Source organism: Rutilus rutilus, assembly GCF_951802725.1.
Source record: "Rutilus rutilus genome assembly, chromosome: 24".
In the NCBI taxonomy this organism is placed as follows: Eukaryota; Metazoa; Chordata; class Actinopteri; order Cypriniformes; family Leuciscidae; genus Rutilus; species Rutilus rutilus.
The window spans coordinates 24,711,488-24,735,176 of record NC_140228.1 but is presented as its reverse complement, the minus strand read 5'-3'; the positions used below and the strand labels follow the sequence as shown (position 1 = coordinate 24,735,176).

Below are 23,689 nucleotides of genomic sequence, written 5' to 3'. Positions count from 1 at the left end.
AATATTGAGCAACTTTATTAGGGGAGAAAAAAAAACCAGAATGTTACACGATTATAGAATATGACCCTTTTAATAGTTTACTAAGGAGTTAAATGTTAGAATAGTACCCTTCACAGTCAAGCACTATGAGCCCTAGGCAATTTTAGAAACAGATGTCCTGACATGAACATGTGGACTACCTAAATATTTTCAACTGAAAACTTCCTTGAAATAAATCTGATTCTGGAAAATAATGCATTTAATTTACAAAAATACAAATAAAAACAGGAAGACAATATCCGAGATTTAACTGATAATGAACTTTATTTTTCCTCTCATAAAACAAATAATTTATAACTTAACATTCACCTCTAGGAATAGGTTTCTTTGAAAATATTTCAGTATTATCCAGCATGATTTAAAAAACAGCAAAGATGTGCTACTAATTTATTGCCTTTTAGCTCCTCTAACTTTGTAATTGGATCAAAAATCTACAAATATCTTGTAAACTGTGCCATTCAAAACACCATAATCTTGCTCTTTACATTCCAGTATACTTGACATGTCTTATTACTTTTGCTCTTGCTGTCATTTTGATGCTCATCACAACAGTAAGAAGAGAAGTAGGAACCAAGAGAGCCCAACCAGGTGTGTGCCACGTGCTTCAACAGTCCTCGGCCTCCTCAGAAGAGGGCGATGAAGGAAGTTGGGACATGCAGGGCAAATATGAAGACATCACACACCCATGTGTGGATTTCAAGACCAAAGATTTTCCGTAAAAGCTCAGCAACGTTTGTTCTTCAGCATGTTAAATGCCCTCTGGTTCTTGGCCTTGAAAGCCATGACGAAATGATGGGGGGCGATCATTCCACGGCCCTCCTCATCTGCCTGGCCCATGAAGATGTAGTTCAAACCTAGCGACACCACACAAATAAAACCTGAATGCAGTGACGGAACGGCAGAGACATTCAGGAGGGGCTTTGGATCAGCTTTTCTCTGGGGCCTCACTCGCTCTATCCACTCCATATGTTTATATACTGTATAAACATATGACAGTGAGATTTCGTCATGAAAAATCATCATTACTAAACTCAGTGAGCTAACCCAAAAATATTGCCTTTTTTTACTCCCTTGTTGTTCCAAACTCGCATTTGGTTATTTTTTACGTAAAAGTTAACATTTCCATAGCTCACCTCTTCTAGGTGTAGTAAAGTTCAGTTTTTGAAGGTGCATTCAGTATTTATTTAGCTATCGTTAGCATTGCTGTTCTTTAGTACTTTAAGTACAATACCATGGTGTTAAACGCTGCGCTGCCATCTATCGATGTGGATCAGCATGATCTTCTCCTGAATTTTATGGAAATTACACTGATACTAGTGAGTTTTAGGCCATGTCCCTTCATTTTCTGTCTACGTAACTACTACTTTCAAGCCCCAGGAAGAAATCTCCAACACACCTTCACGCACTGTCGCTCTCGCGTCAACTCAAGACGCGTGCGTCGTGGTGCTCTCGTGAACGCGCATTGAAGATTCATATTTTGTTAATAAAATGGTAAATTGTGTTTTTTTGCACAAACAAAGCACTCGAAGTCACTTCATAAAACTGAGGTTAAACCACTGAAGTCACATGGATTACTTGAATGATGTCTTTACTACCTTTTTGGGGCTTGAAAGTGGTAGTTACATAGGCTGTGAGTGGAGGGACAGAAAGCTCTCAGATTTCATGAAAAAGATTTTCACTTTTGTGTGAACTATCCATTTGATACAGTTACGTTCACACATGGTACGGTTATTTACGGGAGTTAAAATCTTCTATAATCAAACTCACAGCTGTAAATTTTCACAATCGTATTCTCGAAAAAAACTTCGCTGTGTGAATGGAAACAGACTGGATAAATAGTTTTCACGTCATACAGTGTGAGACCGCTGCTCTGCATAAACGCGTGTCTACCATGTGTTGCGGATTATCATGTGTGGTTTCTCTTTCAGTAAATTACAGAGACAGAGATGACGAAATGGGAAACACCGTTGGTGCGGTGCTGATTGTCTGAGCCTGAATCGAATCACACCAGTTTATTGGTTGATGGCGTAGGCGCCGCCTCAGCAGCGATACGTCGCTCATTTTTGATATAAGGTGTGTTCGACATCGGCTGCGGCTGGATGCACCCGATCGGCGAGAGTAGCCGCGTGCAGGCGGGGAGGAGCTGCAAAAGGAGACGTGAAGTCGGACACTTTCAGGTTCCCGTAGTGACCGCTCACGTGGTGTTTGCATACTTTACCACAGCTGAAGTGAAATAAATGCAATATTTGCCTAATAATGCACAGATGTTTCAGAGACATTTTCATTCAATACTTTATGTACTGCTTCATACAGCGTCTGTTTGAACAAGAATAAAGTTCAACATAAGCTACTATCAATGAAGTGGAGTCTAAGTTTTTTAATCAGTTTTAATTTGATAAACATGACACAATATAACATCGCAACTACATGAAAAGAGTGTTTACTATTATAAAAAACTGATTTGTGAGCTTTAGAGGAACTAAAGGTGTTCGAATAAACACGAAACACACGTGATCGTTGTCATGCGGTGAATCCGGCCAATCGTAGAACAGCTGTGTCGTCATCAGCCCTCGTGCAGCCCAGTGCAGCCGCTCTTGAGAAGCTGCGCTGGCTGAGTTCTCCGGCTACTCTCGGATCGCTCTCGCGGTAATTTGATGGCACACGTCACAGTCACGTGGCGTCGGCGCTGCATCAAGTCGGACAAAATTTCTAACCGGCATGCACTGCTTCAAGTCAGCCGCCAATCGGTCTGCGCAGAGCTGCATGAAGTCGAACAAGCCTATTGTGAACCATCTGCTCCACAGATTTTCTTCAGAAAAAGAAGTGGTTTATCTGGCCCGTGCTAGTTAAACAATTTTGTTTAGGATATTATCTCTTTGTGCTTCAGCGACCGCATAAAATGGAACTTGCTTCGTTCTCCTCTCGGTGAGCACAATGGACCTGCGTCATTGCCAGCCACAGTGCTTTCGCTTCATTGCAAGCAACGACTTGCAGGGTAAGCCTGTCACATGCTCGCGAGGCTATTTATGGCACTTCTAGCTGTAGGTTTTGTGAGAATTTTAAACATAAAAGCTAACCGACGTTAGGCTTGCTTGTTTGCATTGAGAAGGATTCAACCGCTCTCACCCGTCGCTCTTTGGCAATGAACCGGCTGAGGCCATTCATGAATCCGAGGCTCGGGAATCGGATGTCGAGCGCTAGGCTATGAAAAACGAAATGATTTATGCCCCAGTTCAGAGGTACGCGATGCCGTGTCCTTTGGACTGGAGGATGTTTTATTCACCGCAGCATCTGATTCGGAGGATTTTGGGCCTGCGGCCGATGCTCTCCCTCCTAGCGGCTAGGAAGTGCGACCTACACTGAGCCCATAGACGTGCTAACAATGCTACTGAGAGGCTCAACATTGAAAGCCTACTAGCCTCATGATTTTCAGTCATCCAAGCTCTACGAGCATTTTCTGTGCGGCCAATCTAATTTGCACCCCATTAGAAGGATCTTCATACGAGATCTCAAGATCCTGGAAGCAGCCTTTTTCCCGTTCTGCCAACCAAGTTCTTAATGCATGATGAAGTAAAAGGACCAAGGTAATCCAGGTCAACGTTACTGCTCTTAAAGTTTTCATGGGGGCCAAAGACTATAACCTCGGTTTTAGATTAATTCAGAAATAAGCAATTTTGAGAAAACCACAATTTCACTTCATCTAGGCATGTAAAAAGAGATTTCAGAGCAGCATGTTTGTTGCGTTTCAGAGGTAAATAAATGTGGGTATCATCTGCATAGCAGTAAAATGATACACCATGCTTTCTGAAAATGGAGCCCAGAGAAAGTAAATACAGGGAAAAAATAATGGGTGCGAGAATAGACCCCTGCGGCACTCCACAGGAGAGTTGAGCAGGCGAGGAAGAAAAATTACCCAGTCTAACAGAGAAACTTCTATTCGTTAAATATGATTTAAACCAACTGAGGACAGTTCCCTGGATGCCCACAAAACATTCTAGTTAACGAGAATTTTATGATCAACTGTATCAAAAGCCGAGGTTAAGTCTAACAGAATTAGAATCACAGAGTCACCAGAGTCAGTCTTACCTATGATTACCTATGATTAGATTAGTAGCTATGATTACTGGTAGGATAATACGGGCTTGACTCAAGTTGCACGTTAATACAGACACTATACAGTATGCTACTGTAAGTTGCTGTGTGAATGGGACAAGGTAAATGTGGTTGTACTGATTCTACTGTTGTCTCCACTGGTAAAGCACGATAGTAAGTGTGCTTTGTCTTTTTTTCACTCTTTGCATCACCAAACAGCATTACGGTCGGCCTATTGGTGTATCTACAGAGCAGCGGCAGCTGATGAGGAACAGTGTAATAAACACCAAACTACTGAATGCACCTTAAAGAGAAACTAGCTGCTTGGAAAGGGAACAGTTTTTAAGGTCATACTTTAGTTTTTTTTAGGCTTAATATTTTTAACACATTTTTCATAACCAAAATAGAACCAGCCAACCTTATGTTTTGCAAACTTTTTTTCTTACAAAAAAAATTAAGCTCACAGTTAGTTCAATAGCAAGCCTGTTGGAAATTATTATAGTTTGTGGAAAACAACCTGAAATATTCCTTTGTTTACACACCGAGAAGCAAACAAGCATTACTAACAGGAACACAACTACTTATTCAATATGAGAGGTTACATTAATGTGTTTTAGCTGATGTCTGTGGAAGATAAAACTGTCTAGCACATTAAGCCCAAAGTATACTTCACTTTTTACACATTCTCTAGGGTCTGTGTAACAGTGCGTGTGACGTGAGCAGCCCAAGTTTTCTAACTGCACACACTTTGTACACACCAGTGCACATGCACTGAAATGTTTGTTTTTTTGCAATAATTCGTTTGTCCACAATGTATCAACAGTACGGTGGCCGAGAGAGCTCAACGTGCTACAACTGAAGAAAATGCATGCAAATTTCTGTATTTGTGCGCGTTTCTGTATCTGATTGCGTTGCATTTGCAGCACATTTGCAGTTAAAATGAAGATGTCTTCTTAATTTGCTGGTGTTTTTTCTATTTGCATGTTTTCCTCATTTGCAGCGTGTTGAGCTTTATGCTATTTACAGCACGTTTCTGTATTTGGTTGCATTGTGAGTATTTGCAGCACGTGTTGTCAAACTGATGAAGATGTTTTCTTAATTTGCTGGTGTTTTCTCTATTTGCTTGCGTTTTCTTCAGTTGCAGCGTGTTGAGCTCTCTCGGTCTCCGAACAGTGCCCAAGGCCTTTGATTCACGAGGTAGTCAAAGAATAAACTGAATAAACAGAGACAGAAGCTTGTGCCAGCTACAACAACAATGGACGGCTACGTGGATGAGAGATTGGGCAGTGAGGTTAGAAAGTACCCGCATTTGTACAACTCTAGCCTAAAATATTAAAAAGATGTGTATATGGGTTATAACTCGTGGGGAGATATTTTTCAGGTGATCTCCTGTAGACCAGAGGGGTAGTGCAAATCGTAATGCGCATGCGTCAAATGGATAATACTTTGAAAGGCTTTGCATATAACTGTGCACGTACACTAGTATACGTTGGGCTTAGGTGTTACTGCTTACAACAAGCTGAGGCAGGCACTCACCTCGTCTGACGTAGGGGCACTTCTTGCAAAGGATGACAATCTTTGTGCTCATGGTTTTGCCAGCCTGCTGGATAGCAAGGTTACCTTCCTTGTAGACATTGATTATGGAGATGGTGGCGTACATGCTACCTTCTCGCGTTACAGCGGTGATAACGGTTCCAGTGATAACTAAAATGTCAAAAAGATCAAAACAACGCGTTAGAGACCACTAATTCGAATGTGATTGAATTATCTCTGTTGTGGAAAGTTACATTTAAAAGTAATGTGTTATAATGTTGTGTTACCTCCAAAAAATTGTGATACTTAGTTACTTTATGTGTTATGTTATTTTGTGTTATTTTTCCTCATCTGGGCCGAACTTGTTTTCAAACATTAATTGGCGGACCCCCTGCAGTACCGCTAAGTTCTATTTTTGGCAAGTGTAAAGACCCTTTCACACCAAATGCAGGAGAAGAAAGTTCAACGCTCTTATTTCAGCAATAAAAACAAATGAAAACGAAAAACAGATGTTTATCAAAAGTCATATTTGCTTGGTTGAATTGGATCATTGAAGGTCAGCAGTATTTAAGACATTGGTCAAAAAAGGGAGATGTAATACAAAGTATATTTGTGTTAACATTTAATTATTACAGTTTTTATTCATTTTGAGAAATTATTATTAGTATTATTTACTCATGATTTCTTTCAAAATGGGGACAGGAGAGGTGTCAGTCAATACATGGGAAAGCAATGTAACTTCCGTTACTTATTTGAAAATGTAACTCAGATATTTTATTGTAAAGTTAAAAGTAGTGCATTACTTTAGTAGTTACTTGAAAAAAAGTAATCTAATTACATAACTTACAATGCATTACGCCAACACTGTTTTTAGTACTTCAAATAAACTTCAAAATCAACTCCTCCTTATAGACCAAATAGTAGAAGTAGTGGTTTAAAAATGGTAAAATTAGGATATGTTAAATATGGCTTAGGCCCATTATTTGAACATTTATTTTCATAAACTTGTGTTTATCCATTTCCACAGTACATAAAGGGTGTGATTAAAGCAATATGACTTGATGTGCATGTAATTTTCCACCTTCGTTCACATTCAGGTCTTGTTTCTCATCATGACTCTGGTCTCCACCAACCACAGGATTTCCCCATATGCAAATCCAAGTAAACAGCAGAAATCATAATGAAATATCTACTAGCTCCTGAACGTGAACATTGCAGACCTGTTCCAGGGGCAGCGACTGCGGTCAAAGAGCTCGACTGAATCAACACTCCCATTTACCAGCGGTTTATCCACAGTCCACTGCAGTCTATTTACACTAGAGCACTGTATCCCATACACAAATCCACTGTGCTGAGGGCAAAAAATGCTCAAGGAATCTTTTGAAACACGTTGACACAAACCAGCAGGCCAAAGATAGCATGCTGAAAAAGAGCCATAAAAACATGCACCTTGTGAAGAGTACAAGATTATAGACTAAATGTGAACAATCACTGCTTGTTTCCACTTATTCTGATGCCCCCCCACCTACAAATTCCCACCTCACTTTGCGCTTGTGCGTGTTTGTCTTCATGTGTCAGCAAAAAAGTTAGTATCAACTGCAGAGTGCTGCTCTTACCGAAGTTGCTGGAACAGTAGTGGCTCTCAGGGGTTCCCTTCCGTTTGCATTTCTGTTGACACAGCGCTGCAGAATACTTCAAAGCTGGAGAGGAGAGCAGAGATAGCAAAAAAAAAAACTTCAAATAGTTTTACTGTAGCATGCTGACTCTGAGCCAGCGGAGTTTGTCTTTTAGTACATGCGTAAAAAAAGTGAGAAAGTGTGGGATAGATTCAAGCTCCAGAAATTGGATATTAAAGCCAATGTCGAAGAACAAAAGGATGGAGGTCTGTTTGTCTGTCGATTATATTTTTACTTAATTAAATGAAACAATTTAAGTAATTCAGTTTAGATTAAATTGGCCAGGTCATGTTTGTAAATGAGAAGTGGTTCTCAAACAGTTTACCTGGATAAATAAAGGTTAAATAAAAAAAATAATAATAATAAAAAAAAATGATATGCATCAAATAATATCAGTACATTTTTAGTATTGTAGCAGTGTTGTACTCCCAGCTCTTTTTAACACTATTTAAAATAATTGAACAATGTTTAAATGCTTTTCACATAATTCACAGATTGTGCACAAATGGCACATTTTGGAAATGTTAGGAAATAAATATATATATAGCTCACAAAGGTTATGTTTTTGAAATAAGTCTATTATGCTCACCAAGGCTGCATTTATTTGATCACAAATACGGTAATCATACAGTTTTCAGCATCATTACTCAAGTCTTCAGTATCGCATGATCCTTCAGAAATCATTCTAATATGCTGACATGGTGTTTAAGAAGCATTTCTCATTATTATCAATGTTGAAAACAGCTGTGCTGCTTCATATTTTTCTGCAAACCCTGATCAATTGTTTTCAGGACTCTTAAAAAAATAGAAAGTTAAAAATAAGAGCATTTATAATTTATTTTTTAAAAAGACAGTTTAGCTTCAAGTATTAATTTCCATTTTGTTTCCCCTAGCCAAAGACAAATAATGAAGAGCAGCTGTGGTCAGATTTAAGTTTTCTGAAAAAGTCTTAATCCAGTGCAATTTTGCTTCTGAAGCACATTTTTTATTTAATATTACTTTTACTGGAAAACATGACACAAATACTGATTAAGAGTGATTTTGCCAGCAACATGATCAAATGCACACAGTGTCAGGAATTGTCCTTTTTGTTCCATCTTTCATTGGCAGGCTTGCATTGAGTGATCTTGCATCATTTACTTTCCACTACATCTTCATCTAATGGACTGAACACGTGTATGTAGCAGATGTACAATGCGATTACATGTTGCCTCATATGACTGCAGTTTCATAAGGTGCTAGAAAGCTAATTCATTCATTTCTAATGTGACTAGTTTCATCTTGCGGAAAACCGGAATGGCTGGTGACAAATGGCTGAAACCGTTAACATGGCAGCAGGTAAATCCAGGTTGGTCTTTTGAGTAGGGATGTTTAATGAGTAGTCATTGATTTTTAAATAGGACCTATTAAGTTATTTTTTTACGTTTTCGACTTTCTTTAGTGTGTAATGTTGCTGTTTAAGCATGAAAAAGGTCTACAAGGGGAGTTATTCTTGATATCAGTGCACACTGTTTCTGAACTCCCTGAACTCCCTCCATTGTAGTCTTGACAATATTCTTCATTTAAATAATTCCCGCCCAAAGCATACGCAAAATAAAGGGGGCGAGGCCTGGTTGAGTTGCGTTAGTAGAGCATTGAAACTCGTGGTTATGGTAAGGGGATTGACATTTCTGAAACACGCACGAAGAAGTTGACCAATCACAACACACTGGTCTAGCCGACCAATCAGAGCACATTGCACTTTTCAGAAGGAGGGGCTTCTTAGAGCGTTACTGACAGACTGGGAAGAGAGGTGCTGCAACAATTTAAAATATATGAAAGATTTGAGCATGAACCTATTCTAGTAGACCTCAAAAACAAAATCAAGACATAATATGACCTCTTTAACCGTAAGTCAACACCTATAATGTAGGCTAACATTAAACTCTCCACCTACATGCAGTATGATTAGGGAGAATACTTACGTATAGGTCTAGTGGTAGTGGGTGGTGCTGTCGTGGTTGGTGGAACGGTTGTGGAGGGAAACTTCTTTGGTCTAAATTTGTAATGACCAATAAAGCCATCCGCTGTTAAACTGAGATCTGAGAGGAACTGAATGAAGAGCTGATTCCCCTCTGAGAACACAGGCCTAAAGCAGAGAGATACACAGAATGTGAAGTGCAAATAAAAGAAGTATTTAGCTAACAGCAGCATGTTTATATCTTGAATATAGAGCAAAGGACTGATGTAATACATTTTATATGATATATATGATGCATTGATACATACGCTGGTGGACTGTCTCCACAATATTTCCCAATTCTTTTAGCGTCGTTGATTTCTCCACCATTAAAAATTGCTACGTAATCGTAACGGCAATAGTTGTCCCGCTCCACATCAAACTTCTCAAATTTTACCTCTATAATCTGTAAAAAAGGACAAATGTTTAAGCTATATGCGAAACACACGATTAAGGAATATCTGAAATAATGATGGCATCACACTTTTTTAATCAACACTACTTGTAAAACTGGGATTTTTTCACCCATTTTAATAGTAAAAATCGTAAGTCGAAAAGCTTAGAAAAATTATTATATTTTGAGGTATCATTCATGGTTGTAGTCGTCACATTTATTTATATAGCGCTTTATACAATACAGATTGTTTCAAAGCAGCTTCACTGTGATAAACAGGAAAATAAGTATTAATGTTGTAAAATTAATCATGAATCTAATTCAATTTCAGGTGTAAGACAGCACTACAAAAGAAAATAGAGTCCTTATACAGCTCAATTTAGTTAAGTGTTGTTTTATTTCAGTTCAATGTCAAAGTTGCAAAGTTAGTATCGACGAAAATAGTATCATTATTCAGATCAAGTCAGTTCAATAACAGTGTTGATGTTGCAAAGTTAGGGTGTGTTCACACTTGGCAGGTTCGATTAAAACAAACTCTAGTGCGATTGCTCTGTTAGCGCGGTTCATTTGAATAAGCGTGAATGCTGCCATCAGAACCCTGGTGCGCACCAAACAAGCGGACTGAGACTGCTGAAAAAATTGGTCTCGGTCCTATTCCAAACAAACTGGTGCGATTAGACTGATATATGAACACAACATAGACCAAAGACATCTAAACGAAACAAAAACTGGTCGTGATGTCTCAAGATGCGACCATAAAAAGGACAGCTCGGGCATACGTGGTTTTTCTTGTCTCGTCTCGAGCTATGTTGCCCATAGTTTGGTACAGGTGTCAGAACTGTGTCTCCTTGCATTCCTGGCACTGTTTTGACTCCTTTACACATTTTGTAAGCTCTTCTATTAGTAGAAATATCATCATATATATGCGCATACAAATGACAGTGTGAACGCCAAGCGAACCAGAACTAAATACCTTCTTTTTTTTTTTGGTCTGGACCAAGAAGAACCAAGAGAACTGAAGTACAAGTGAGAACACACCCTTAGAGTCATTATCCAGATCAATTCTGTACAAATGTTGCAGCGCAGTTAAATCGATAATACTATTGATTGTCTATTAAGCCATTAATTGTTTTTGTAGCCAAGTTAAGGATAAAAAATAAAATTATGTCCACCTGGTTCTTGGGTGCTACTATATGCCAAGAACACGTGACTCCAGCAGGATAGTCTTTCTCTGGCCAGTTAGGGGTCTTGAAGGTTCCTGATGGCTTCATCAATCTCCCACCACAGTACTGATCCCCTGTAAACATCCATTCAGACAGACGTTTAGGAAATGTTTCCTAAACTCCACGAGAGAAACACTAAACATAGACCAAGCATCCAGTGTGAGGTCGTTCACCCCTAATTAAAAGGAATGCATGAGATAATTGCACAGCACCATCATTGGCGGACTCTAAAATGTACTTCCCTACAGTCTTGTCATTACGAGAGAGTTTACAGACTTGTTGGTCCCAGCGTGCAGTTCCTGCCTTAATCCTTCAACACAGCTGCCAAAGCCCTTTATCCAAAGCTGATGCTTCTAGAACTGTATGCCAACGAAAGCAGTGTGTATTGATTTTGGTGCCCATATTAAAAGGTGCTAAGCCTATTTTTTGCAAACCATGTTTTTGTCTGATCCTGAATCCCTACGATACACCTATAATAAGCATTTATATTCAGACTATTGTAGGGGCCGTTTACACGACATAAACTTTTTATGCGTTTTGGACGTTAATTTACAATGGCGTTTTGGGGGCCTGAAAACACAAACTTTTGAACACCGATTTGTGAAATTTGTGACATTTTGTTAAATTTGTGAAAACGGTGACGTTATGCGCATGCATATTACGTGTTCAGTCTATAGGCGCATATTTTCTTTACAAAGTGACAACGCCAACTACTGGACTGGCAGCAGAATACAGCGGGGTTTTTTTTGCCTTTTTCGCAGATCCGTGTGAACGGGCATCATTTTGACAATGGTGTTGTCTGTACGTGAAAAATGCAAAGGAAAATCTTTTCCGTTTTTAGAACATCGTTGTTAACAGGGAGTTTCCATACATAAACAGGGAGAATTAGCTCAGGCTACAATGTTCTTCCACAAGACACATGCAGTTTTGTTTATAGGCCTATGTCACACTTCCTGCTTCCGGAACGCGGAGTAGGGATTCAGAACTTCCGGTCAACAGTATTTCTCGATAAGGATTTAGATTATCAGCCATAATGTCTAAACCATCCGAGGTAGACTGACCACGACTGAAACGAAGGTTTTTGCTCCTGTAGAAGCTACAGTGCTATGCATAAGTTTAGACACCCATGCTAAAGTTGACTAAAAAGAGGAATAAAAAATCTTCTTTTGGAAATTGAACTTAATGCCTTTATTAAAAAAATTAGGAAAAATCCAACCTTTAAGGACACCAATTTTCTTTGTGAATGAATAATGTATCGTAAATAAATAAATGTTCTTCCTTAAAATACATGGTGCATAAGTCTGGACACCCCATGTTAAATTCCCATAGAGGCAGGCAGATTTTTATTTTTAAAGGCCAGTTACTTCATGGATCCAGGATACTATGCATCCTGATAAAGTTCCCTTGGCCTTTGGAATTAAAATAGCCCCACATCATCACATAGCCTTCACCACACCTAGAGATTGGCATGGTTTTATATCAGTTAGCCTAATAGCTGGTTTGATTTGCATTGAGAGATGATCTTATGGAAAGTACTCCATGCCAGTCTCTAGGTGTGGTGAAGGCTATGTGATGATGTGGGGCTATTTTAATTCCAAAGGCCAAGGGAACTTTATCAGGATGCATAGTATCCTGGATCCATGAAGTAACTGGCCTTTAAAAATAAAAATCTGCCTGCCTCTATGGGAATTTAACATAGGGGTGTCCAGACTTATGCACCCTGTATTTTAAGGAAGAACATTTATTTATTTACGATACATTATTCATTCACAAAGAAAATTGGTGTCCTTAAAGGTTGGATTTTTCCTAATTTTTTTAATAAAGGCATTAAGTTCAATTTCCAAAAGAAGATTTTTTATTCCTCTTTTTAGTCAACTTTAGCATGGGTGTCTAAACTTATGCATAGCACTGTATAAGTTTGTATGAAATCAACCTTGTTTTAAAGGGGTGGTTTACTGCCTTTTTTCTTTGCTTGATTGTGTTTATGGGCTGCAATATAACATGTCTTCGTGTTTCGTTTGTTAAAAAACGCCTTATTTTTCATAAATTTCACCTTTATTGTAATCCGCTTCCTCCTCTGTCATTTGAACGACCGGTTGACTTCCTGAGTCTATGAAACCACTCCCTCAGAAAGAGGCAATGAGCTCAGATTGGTTAGTTCGGCCGGTGTGTTGTAATTGGCTAAACTGCGTCCGGAATCTTCACGCCCATTTCCTTTACGGGCGACAGTTACATGTGCTCCTGGCCCGGTCAAATGTAATGGTGTCAATATTGCCTCATCAGTTTGAGCCAGAATCAGACCCAGAGAGCGGTGATGAAGAGAGTCAAGCAGAACCTCCGCAAACACGGCTCTTACTAAACGTTTCTGAATGGTAATTTTTTTTTAATTATTATTATTTTCTCAAAGAATTTCCACACGCTGATACTTGAAAATGCTACTGCTGTTTGTTAGCTTTTGAGATACGCTTTCCCCCTGATTAAACATTTAATATAACTGAATACAGGACTGAGTAATACCGTTTTTTAAACATATTGTTTTATTGATAGAATGAACAACCGTTTAACTATTCACAAAACTTACCGGTAGTTTACTCAGTTTGTCGTTTTCTTTAGGTGTACATGCGATAACAGCAGCTGAAGTTCGCTGTTGCGATCATTTTTTTAAGTTTGCACACGTTTCTTATACACACAAAATAACATCGAACTAACTAGCTACTATAACCAAACAGCTTTGGCATTGGTTTGCGTTCTTGATCAAAAAAAAAATAATAATAATAAATAATAATAATAATAAAGTAGCTATACATGGAAAGTTTACAAAATTTGTACATATTACAAATTCGGGTCCAAAATGTTTATACGCATCTGTCATATACTAAAGCCAGCGCTGGCATTTTTTTACATCCTTGATAAAACTAAAACATTACGTCTTAAATTATACAGGCAAATACATTTAAAATGATTAAATCTTACTTGCAGGTTGTGGCCTCTGGTTTTAAAGCTGTAACTGCTTCATGTTGGAGTAATAGTTTCTTGTTGAATCCGACATTGAACTCGTGTAGATTCTGGAAGCTGTCTTCCGTAAAATGCGCAGCACAGAGAGCTAAACTACGATTGTAATTGTCAGGAACATAATCAAACTTAAATTTTAACCATTGTTGACGAACTACAGCGTCTGTAGGAAGCCTGAACACAGAAGACCTGACAGCTACAGCTCTCTCCACTATAACTCCTCCTCTTCGACAGCAGAACATGTTCCGGAGGGAGGGTTGATGTAAATGTATGGGTTAGTTACGTATAAAACCCGGGAAGTATCTCGTTGTAGTCCCATTCGAGTCGTTTTTGTAGGCATTAAACTTCCTGATTTTTAAAAGACGATATCTCCGCTTACGTTGAACTTTCAGCGCAGCAACTTTGCAGATACTGTTCATGCACCAACAGCAACATTACACGGTATTTAAAATGAAAAAAGTGAAATAGCAATCAACCACCCCTTTAAGAAAAACATGTTTTATCCGTGATCTTATGAAAAAAAAACTACACTACCCACAATCCTAAGCGTAGCAGCAACGTCTGCTGATTGGTCCAACTCGCTGTTACCATAGAAACGTTTACCTTACTGGCGAACGGCCCGCCGCTGTTGTTGTAGTGCACCGGGTTGCTCTGTGTCAGGACGTAGACAGCCATACCTCAGCTTTCACGATTTTGTCATATTTGGAGAGATTTGGTCCAGCGGTATCTATCGGATTCCGCCATTGTAAAAAGCTAACCGGAAGAGCCGTATCCCTACTAAAAGACGTACTTCCGGTCTTCAATTTTTTCGTGACATAGGCCTATTAACCGCTAGAGCGGCAAAAGTTACATAGTGTATCTTTAATGAAACATTTTTATAACGGTTTTTATACAGAACAAATCACTGTTTTACAGTAAAGAAATTTAATGAATCTAATGAAAAATTTATGTTTCTAATGAATTTAATTAGAAAATAGAAAAAAAAAAAAAATGAAATATGACCTTTTTTCATAAGACTCACACATAGTGGGTGACCAAAAGAAGCACTGGCACAGCTTTTAGCACAAAACTTAAACCTGATAACATCCGTGATGTGATGACTGCAAGAAGAGCGGCACGATTCTGGATTTTTTTATTTATTTATTGAGTATTGAGTATTATGAGTATTTATTTATTTTTACAGAGATCACGATTCTCCTACGATTCTGAATAGACAGCTAAACAAAATAACATATAATTTACTAGAGGTTCTGACAAAAAAGTATTATTAATTTAAAAAATTCAATGGCTTCATTTGTTCCATTACTGGATGAATCATCATTTTTTAATGAATCTCTCAAATGAATGATTCAATGAAAGTTTTTAACAGTCTCTGTAAAACACCTTTTGAAAGTAACATGAAGCTTCAAATAAAGACAGTATCGATTCACCAGTATGTAATGATGTAATCTATACTATCTTTATTCGAAGTGTCAAGTTACTTTCAAAACAGAAAAGTTTTTTTTTCTTCAATTTTGAACGCTACTTTAGACATTAGTGTTTATATCTGAACTATAAACTTTTATCCCATTACTTCTGTGATCATTTAAATTACTGTAACACAGAAATAGTGATACTTGTGTGGTTGAAAAGACTGTTTGTGAAGCTGTTTCATACCTATACATGACTACTGCTCTCTAGCTGGGTCAGCGGCAGCGCCAACAAACGCAGATTTGAATGTTTGCTGTGATCGTGTGCGTCAAAGGTTTGATAGACATAGCTGAATCGTTGTCATTAGGAATAAGATTGCATGGGTGTTTGAATCGAGAAACAATTAATCGTGTGGCTCTAACAGCAAGCTTCCATTGTTTCCAACACGCATCAGCTGTCCATCAACTACAGAAAAACAGAGACACAATCTAAATCATTAACATTCCAGCTGTCTTGCTTCAGCCAAGCAGACGTCTCGTCACTTATACAGTTACTCAGTGAGCAAGACAGCCCCTGGAGGTCTGACCAATCACTGATGCACTGGGAAAACGTCTGTGAGAAATTCCACATCATGCCATGAAATACACAGCAATGTTCTCCAGCTTCCTCCGGAGTGTTCTAAATCAACTGTCAGACCCTGCAGAGAAAATCCCATTTTCTTTAACTAGTCAAAGTAAAACCAGGTTTTTCTTACTTTTGTGTAAATCGACAAGGTCTTTTCAGTGACTGAACAGAAACGGTTTATATTGGGGCATTAAAGATCCATTTCTCTTCTCCAGCTAGCGTTATACTGACCTCTGACTTCTCTAGGAGCTGTCAGATGTTAAATAGCTCTTAACTGCTCATTAAAGATGACCTTTGCCCACGTAAACACAATCCAAGCATCTGAGTTTATGGACAGAAGCATGGATCATATTTTGGAAGAGCTGGGCAGTATGATTGTATATAAACACCAAATTACAATAAAAAACAAATAACAAACGAACTGTTGAACTAAACCTTAAAGGGTTAGAAAATTAAAGGGTTAGAAAAATGAAAATTCTGTCATCATTTACTCACACTCATGTCGTTCCAAACTCATAAGACTTTCGTTCATCTTTAATGAAATCTGAGAGATTTCTGTCTCTCCATTACAGTCTATTTACCCAAAACTCTGATGTTTCAAAAAGTTCATAAAGAGATAGTCAAATAAATCCATGTGAGTTAAGCATGTAAGAACCAATGAGGTTCATTCTCGTGTTACGCAGCACGTTTGAGCTTCAGCAAGAACCAATGAGGTTCATTCTCGTGTTACGCAGCACGTTTGAGCTTCAGCAAGAACCAATGAGGTTCATTCTCATGTTACGCAGCACGTTTGAGCTTCAGCAAGAACCAATGAGGTTTGTTCTCGTGTTACGCAGCACGTTTGAGCTTCAGCAAGAACCAATGAGGTTTATTCTCGTGTTACGCAGCACGTTTGAACTTCCACAAGAACCAATGAGGTTTGTTCTCACGCATCAAGTACAATTAAGCTTATGTTTACCATATTTGAGTGCTGATCAATGTTTATGTGAATAAAGCCTACATTAAATCTGTTCATCATATAAAGTTAGCGTGCCTCTTCAGAAGACTTGGATTAAACCGTTCGATTCACATGGATTTTTTATATGATCTCTTTATGAATGCTTTCAACCAGAGTTTTGGGTGAAAAGACTTTCAATGGAGGGACAGAAATATCTCAGATTTCCTTAAAAATATCTTTATTTGTGTTTCAAAAGTCTTACAAGTTTGGAAAGACATGAGGGTGAGTAAATGATGACAGAATTTTCATTTTGGGGGGAACTATTCCTTTAAAACACCTAATAAACGCTTTCGGTTTACTGAGTTGAACAGAGCAAAACATCTTATTAGCTGCCAAATATATGGTCCATTTTTAAGATGTTCTTACCCCGTTCATTAGGGTTGGCAGCAGAGTACACAGCCAGGAAGCCGCTACCAGCTGTATTGGCATCAGACATCATCTGTATGAGCATCTTGTTGCTTGTGGAAACGAGGGCTCCCGGCCTGAACGTCCCACAGAAGCGGCCGAGACGCTGTCCATTGCCGTGGCCACTATAAACATCCACATAATCATATCGGCACAGGTTGTCACTCTCTAAGTCAAGAAAACGAAATGAGAGGACGACCACTTTGCCCTCTGGAACCTGCAAGAAGCAGACGTCATATTGAGACCCATAAGAATGATCGGCAACACTTTAGTTTAGGGTCCAGTTCTCACTATTAACTAATTGCTTATTGCCATGCATAATACTAGGATATTGGCTTATTACTAATACTTATAAAGCACATATTAATGCCTTATTCTGCATGACCATATTCTACAACCCTTAATCCTACTTAATACCTAAACTTAACAACTACCTTATTAACTATTAATAAGCAGTAATTAGGAGTTTATTGAGGGAAACGTCGTAGTTAATAGTTAGTTAATAGTGAGAATTGGACCCTAAACTAAAATGTGACCCAATGCACTTTTAAACAGCTCAACACTACTTTACACTTATAATCATCCGTTTATATTGTACTAACATTTTTTATTTAAATACGTCATTTTCAGTGCTTCATGGGAGATAGATGCATGAGATAGAAGTTGTGATAGCCTATTCTTCTCTTTTGTGATGTATATCCGAGTGAAACTGCTTCTCAAACAAGAAAACATGAAAGGCGGGACTTGATTTTGTCAATCAGGATAAATCATTTATAATAAATACTGCAATATTCCATAAAAAAAAACAACAACATGATTTCACAGTGATATTAAAGGGGTGATCACACGACACTTTTCGTTCCACTGACTTCCATTCATATACTGTAGTTCAAGTTTGGTGAACTCAGCCCTGCGAATATGTATCACATGAAAACATTCAATAGAAAAGAGATATGTTACGTTGCAGGATTGCATTAAAGTGGAGTAGATTGTATATTTTCTTTTTACATTTTGGAAATATTATATTTTGAATTAGGTTTTTTTTAAAAGATGCAGCAGAGTGACGGCATAGGATGACTGTTGCAGTGTCGGGAAGACATTTTTACATTTTAACAAAAAAAAAATGTTTAAATACTTTTTTTAAATTTCTTAGCATTTTTCAAATGACTTAGTTTGTAATGTTGTGATGCATCTCATGATTGGTTTGGTTCATGGCTTAAAATGTTCAAGATTGTTTATCAGAAGCCTATGGAGAGAATGAATGGAAAAATACTTCAAGAACCATGACTATGAAATCTAACTAATAAGCATATATATAATTTATTTATTTATTTTACTGCGGCAACATGGAAATCAGGTTCTGCCCTAATTAAGATTCTTAAAATAAAGTGGACAATCTCTCTTAGTCAAGAGTGGTCACAATTAAGTCTCTTATATGCGATGACGGCAATGCAATAAAATGCTAGAATGAGTCTGGAGTTGCCACAAGGATGTAATGTGGCCAGCAGCCAAACCAGATGGAGATCACAACCAGACACACACTGATTCTTGCCACGACTTTCTATTGCATCATCATTACAGTACATGCAATGCAGAACTACATTTTACTTCTTCTTTTTTTATTTACCCACAAAACACTAAACATTCAGACATATTCAAACATGGACATTGATCAATTCAGCCTTAGCTGTTAGGATATCTGTTTTTGTTGTTTATAAACTTTTTAAGATTAAATTAAAAAAATCTGAAAAAACTGAACTTGTTAGAGATTGTCTAAAATTCAAACTTTGTACTTATTGAACAATGTTCATCACAGCATGCACTGCATTCAATGAAGTTCTGTAGATACCTATGCTATTTATGTGTGTATGGATACATTCCTGTACAAACTGATGGATTGTGGATTAACAGGGTTCCCACACCTTGGTTAACTTCAAATTCAATGACCTTTCAAGGACTTTCCAGGTCCAATACCCTCAAATTCAAGGACTTAATGTGGGGACACATTTGTTGTGTCCAACAACAAACATTGAGGTACCATCATGCGCGCGTCATGGCAACGTACAACACAAAGCATCCCATGCGGGAAACACTTAAGGTAGTAACACGTAAATGCACTTAACTAGTGTAAATCAAGCAAGCTAGTATGCATAGGCCATGAAGTGTTGGCGAAATAACACATTAGGGGGACCGGAGTGAATATGGAATTTTTTCCAGAAAACTTATTGCACAAAATAAATTCAAGCACTTTCAAGGTGCTCTATGTATGTTCATTTTCAAAAGGTTTCCAGGGCCTTGAAAACATTTTTTCAGATTCACAAACTTTCAAGGATTTTAAGGACCCGTGGGAACCCTGGGATTAAAAACATATAAATCTCCACAAATGTTAGATTTGGTAAGGTTCTATGGTAACTTGAGATCTGTAAAGTGTTTTCTGTTTACCTGCTATGTAACAATTTTTTTTTCTTTGTTTCTCTGTTCATGTGTTTTTGTATTCTTCGCCATTACTTGACCCACTGATTATTATGGAAGCTTGTTTCTACCATGGAATAAATAAAAAATAAGAATGGTATTTGCACATTTTTATCTCCTAAACAATCTCTGATTGTTTTTCTTGCAATTACAAGCTTATATCTCACAATTCTGACTTTATTTCACACAATTCTTTCTTTTTTCCCCTCACAATTCCAGGTTTATACCTCACAATTCTGAGTTTATATCTAACTGCGAGAAATAAAGTCAGAACTGCAAGATATAAACTTGCAATTGAGAGGGGAAAAAAGAAAGAATGCTGAATTATTATTATTACTATTATTATTTGTCCTTATGGTGTTGTGAGGTCGCAATTGTGAGATAAAAAGTCACAATTACCTTTTTATTTTTTTATTATGTGGCAGAAACAAGCTTCAGATTACTCATAAATAATGCTGATAAGTGAAAAAGTCACGTGACTTGCAAATATAAGGTTACAGATATTAACAATGACTGAAACTGATTGTTTGCAAACTATTTCATGAATACTGCATATTCAAACTTATTTGAATTATACTTTTTTTTATACAGAAAGGTATGATATTCAAAAGAGTGTTCGTCATTAAAAATCTAATCTAATTAATTCTGATTGGTTAATTTTGCTATAGAGAATTCTGATTCGTGTTTTAACCATAGTCTCTTTAACATGGCAACTGTTATATTTTCGCTACGATATTTAACTTCCACAGTGCCAAAGCCTCAAACTTAATGTAAACCGAATTTATTAATTTTTTTTGCTGCTGCAGGGCACTAATATTTTCTTCAGGAAATGCAAATATGGTTTAACTATATTAGCTTTGAGACGCATGTCAGTTACAGTCGGCATTCAGCTATCCGAATACATAATAAATCAGTTACTTACAGTAATTCTCCATACACATTTGGTATTCGGCGGATAGACGCCCGGATAACCCTGACTACCGATAACACCCGACTCTCCTGTGATATTACCACCACACGTGAAGGTCTGTCTAGACAAGAGAAAGAACAATAAACACCTGCATCGATGCAGCATTCATTTTCGCAACACAGCCTATATGAATCATAAAACTTTGACATGCATGCACAGCGGTTTCGTATGTGAGATCCGCCGCGCCGCTAGCTGTGGTCATACATGAGCATTCAGTGCGCGCGCATCATGACTGAACAAACTTACCTGTTTTGAGACTGAGCTCGCACATTCAGGATGAGCAGCAGAGCCCAGGCGATGAGGACACCGCAGATCTTCCACATTGTAAGAACGGACGGTGGAGCAGATCAGACGGTGTGCGTGTCTGCGTCCAGCTGCATTTAATGATATTATTGTCCTCCGTCTGTTCTGAAGTTGCTCCGGGGAGTTTCAGAGGCAGATGAATATAGCGTTTGTTCTGCTCTGTGGGAGGGAGCAGCACGACAGCTGCCTTTTTCCAAACCTGTGATCAAAGACATGCACAGGAGAAAGAGAGAGAGAGGGCTCTGGATAGGCGTCTGATTTAATAAGAGGCTCAAATAAAATATTTCTTTTTTCTTTTCTTTTTTCAAGTAACACAGTAGTAACAAATTTTCACTCTTCAGTTTAGTTCAATTCAGTTTATTTCACATTTTGCAACACAAATCCACTCATTTATTTGTCAAATAATCTATGCACATGATCCATGAGTACTATGAGATGATGACAGCGCCACCTCGTGGCTTTAATGGTAAACTATATTCTAATTACTAAATGTATTATTTACATTACGGTTTGCCATTTCAGATCCGTTATATTAGTTTTTTTTTTTTTTTTTTTTTTTGCCATCTATAAAAAAATGAATGTAAATCGAGACTGAAGATAATTTAGGTGTGCAATAGGCTATAATGTGTTTAAAGTTTTTAAAAATGTAAGAAATGAAAATTAAGTGTATGTGTATTTATTTATAGAAATATTTCACTATTTGCCTTTTTTTTAATAAACATTATACATGCACATTATACAATTATGTACTAAAGAACAGTGCGTGTAGAGCTTCATGGAATGGGTTTCCATGGCCGAGCAGCTGCATCCAAGCCTTACATCACCAAGTGCAATTCAAAGCGTCGGATGCAGTGGTGTAAAGCACACCGCCACTGGACCCTAGAGCAGTGGAGATGTGTTCTCTGGAGTGACGAATCACTCTTCTCTGTCTGGCAATCCGATGAACAAGTCTGGGTTTGGGGGTTGCCAGGAGAACGGTACTTGCCTGACTGCATTGTGCCTAGTGTAAAGTTTGGTGGACGGGGGGGGTTATGCTTTGGGGTTGTTTTAGGGATTGAGTTTAGCCCCTTAGGAACTCTTAGTGCTTCAGCATACCAAGACATTTTGGACAATTACATTCTCCCAACTGTGTGGATGGCCCCTTCCTGTTCCAACATGACTGCGCAGTGCGCACCAGTGCACAAAGCAAGGTTCATAAAGACATGGATGAGTGAGTTGACTGGCCTGTACAGAGTCCTGACCTCAACCCGATAGAACACCTTTGGGATGAATTAGAGCGGAGACTGCAAGGCCTTCTCATCCAACATCAGTGCCTGACCTCACAAATGCGCTGGATTGAAGGGTGGACCAACATATTAAACTCTATACGGATCAGGGTAGGCTTGCACCAGCCGTTCATAAGTTCTTTCTTAAATTGGAACGTAAAGTCTACACTAGAGGATTAGTATATAACTTACTAGCTATTTTGTAACTAACTCTGTACTTTATTCCTTTGCACCATTTTGTTTGCAAGATAGAACGTAGCTAGTAAGTCGTAAACTCTCCGTATAAGCGAACAGAAGTTGTTTAAATGCTGGGAATTTCAGTTTATCCTTTTTTCTAACTTCTTTTGCCTCACTTAACTAACAGTAAAAATATGTTTCCATTAAATACAACACTTAATCATGATCAAGCCTTTTTATATGTAAATAACGTTCAGAAACTGTATAAATAAGTACTGATCAAAAATAAATAAATAAAAACATAAATAACATTTATTGATTATGACTGATTTTATTTGACATGCACAACACGGGCCGATGGGACAGATGCACACAGCGGTGTGCTGGAGCCGCTAACAAAGTAATCTATTCATATAATGTTCTCTCTCTTAAAATGTAAGCTAGTGTAAATGTCAGGATTATCATGTCTAAAGAATTGAAGTCTGTCAGGTAAAAAAGAGCTTATTGATGCAGTTCAATCTGTCTGTTATTTTATTCCAACGTTACTCCTGATCGGAGGCTTCCATAAATATTTAGTTTATAGAGTTACGCTTCAGCTAAGTTTAATGGTGCAATGCAAAAATATTTAGTAGTGCGCAAGTTGTATCTTAGGACACGGTAGTTTTGATGTAAATGGGCACTAACTACATGCGACGCTGCGACGCTGCGACGCGCGATAAAAGGTAACTTTTCCACCAAAAAATAACTGGTTCGGAACTGGTGCTGGTTCAAAGTTGGTTCAACTTGCAAACCTTCTCAGAACCTGTTTGTTTTTCCATTGACTAGAGAGCCCAGAGAACAACGTTGTTACGTCACTGTGTACGTTGCCATACATCTTAGCTTTCCCAGAAACGCTTGCGCCAACTTCAAGCATAACAATTACAATGGCGGACTACATCGTCTTTCTGCAAAAGTTTCTACTGGCTTTGCGATCCTATTGGGGTCAGAAGAAGACGTTTAGAATCCATCTTTCTTCAATCATTCTTTCTACTAGCTAGCGCTGTGTTTTTAGCAATGGCGGTCACAACCTTTCCCGTCGAGTTGTTGGTCACAATTACC

The 23,689-nt window shown here is 38.1% G+C and overlaps 1 protein-coding gene across 2 annotated transcripts; it reads right to left on the bottom strand.

The window, feature by feature from the left end:
* Positions 1-535: 535 nt before the first annotated feature.
* On the bottom strand, positions 536-21,366 carry pcolce2b (procollagen C-endopeptidase enhancer 2b). 2 transcript variants are annotated; one of them, XM_084399270.1, is made up of 9 exons: positions 21,093-21,366; positions 20,799-20,907; positions 17,366-17,621; positions 10,906-11,030; positions 9,609-9,745; positions 9,305-9,468; positions 7,281-7,364; positions 5,668-5,835; positions 536-917 (listed from the first exon to the last, which is right to left on the bottom strand). In XM_084399270.1, exons 1-9 carry the CDS (start codon positions 21,167-21,169, stop codon positions 763-765), a joined length of 1,275 nt encoding a protein of 424 aa, XP_084255396.1. In that variant the 5' UTR covers positions 21,170-21,366; the 3' UTR covers positions 536-762. The 2 variants fall into 2 exon arrangements, with proteins under 2 accessions (XP_084255396.1, XP_084255397.1); XM_084399271.1 differs by having other exon boundaries at positions 536-893; positions 21,093-21,356.
* Positions 21,367-23,689: the final 2,323 nt, after the last annotated feature.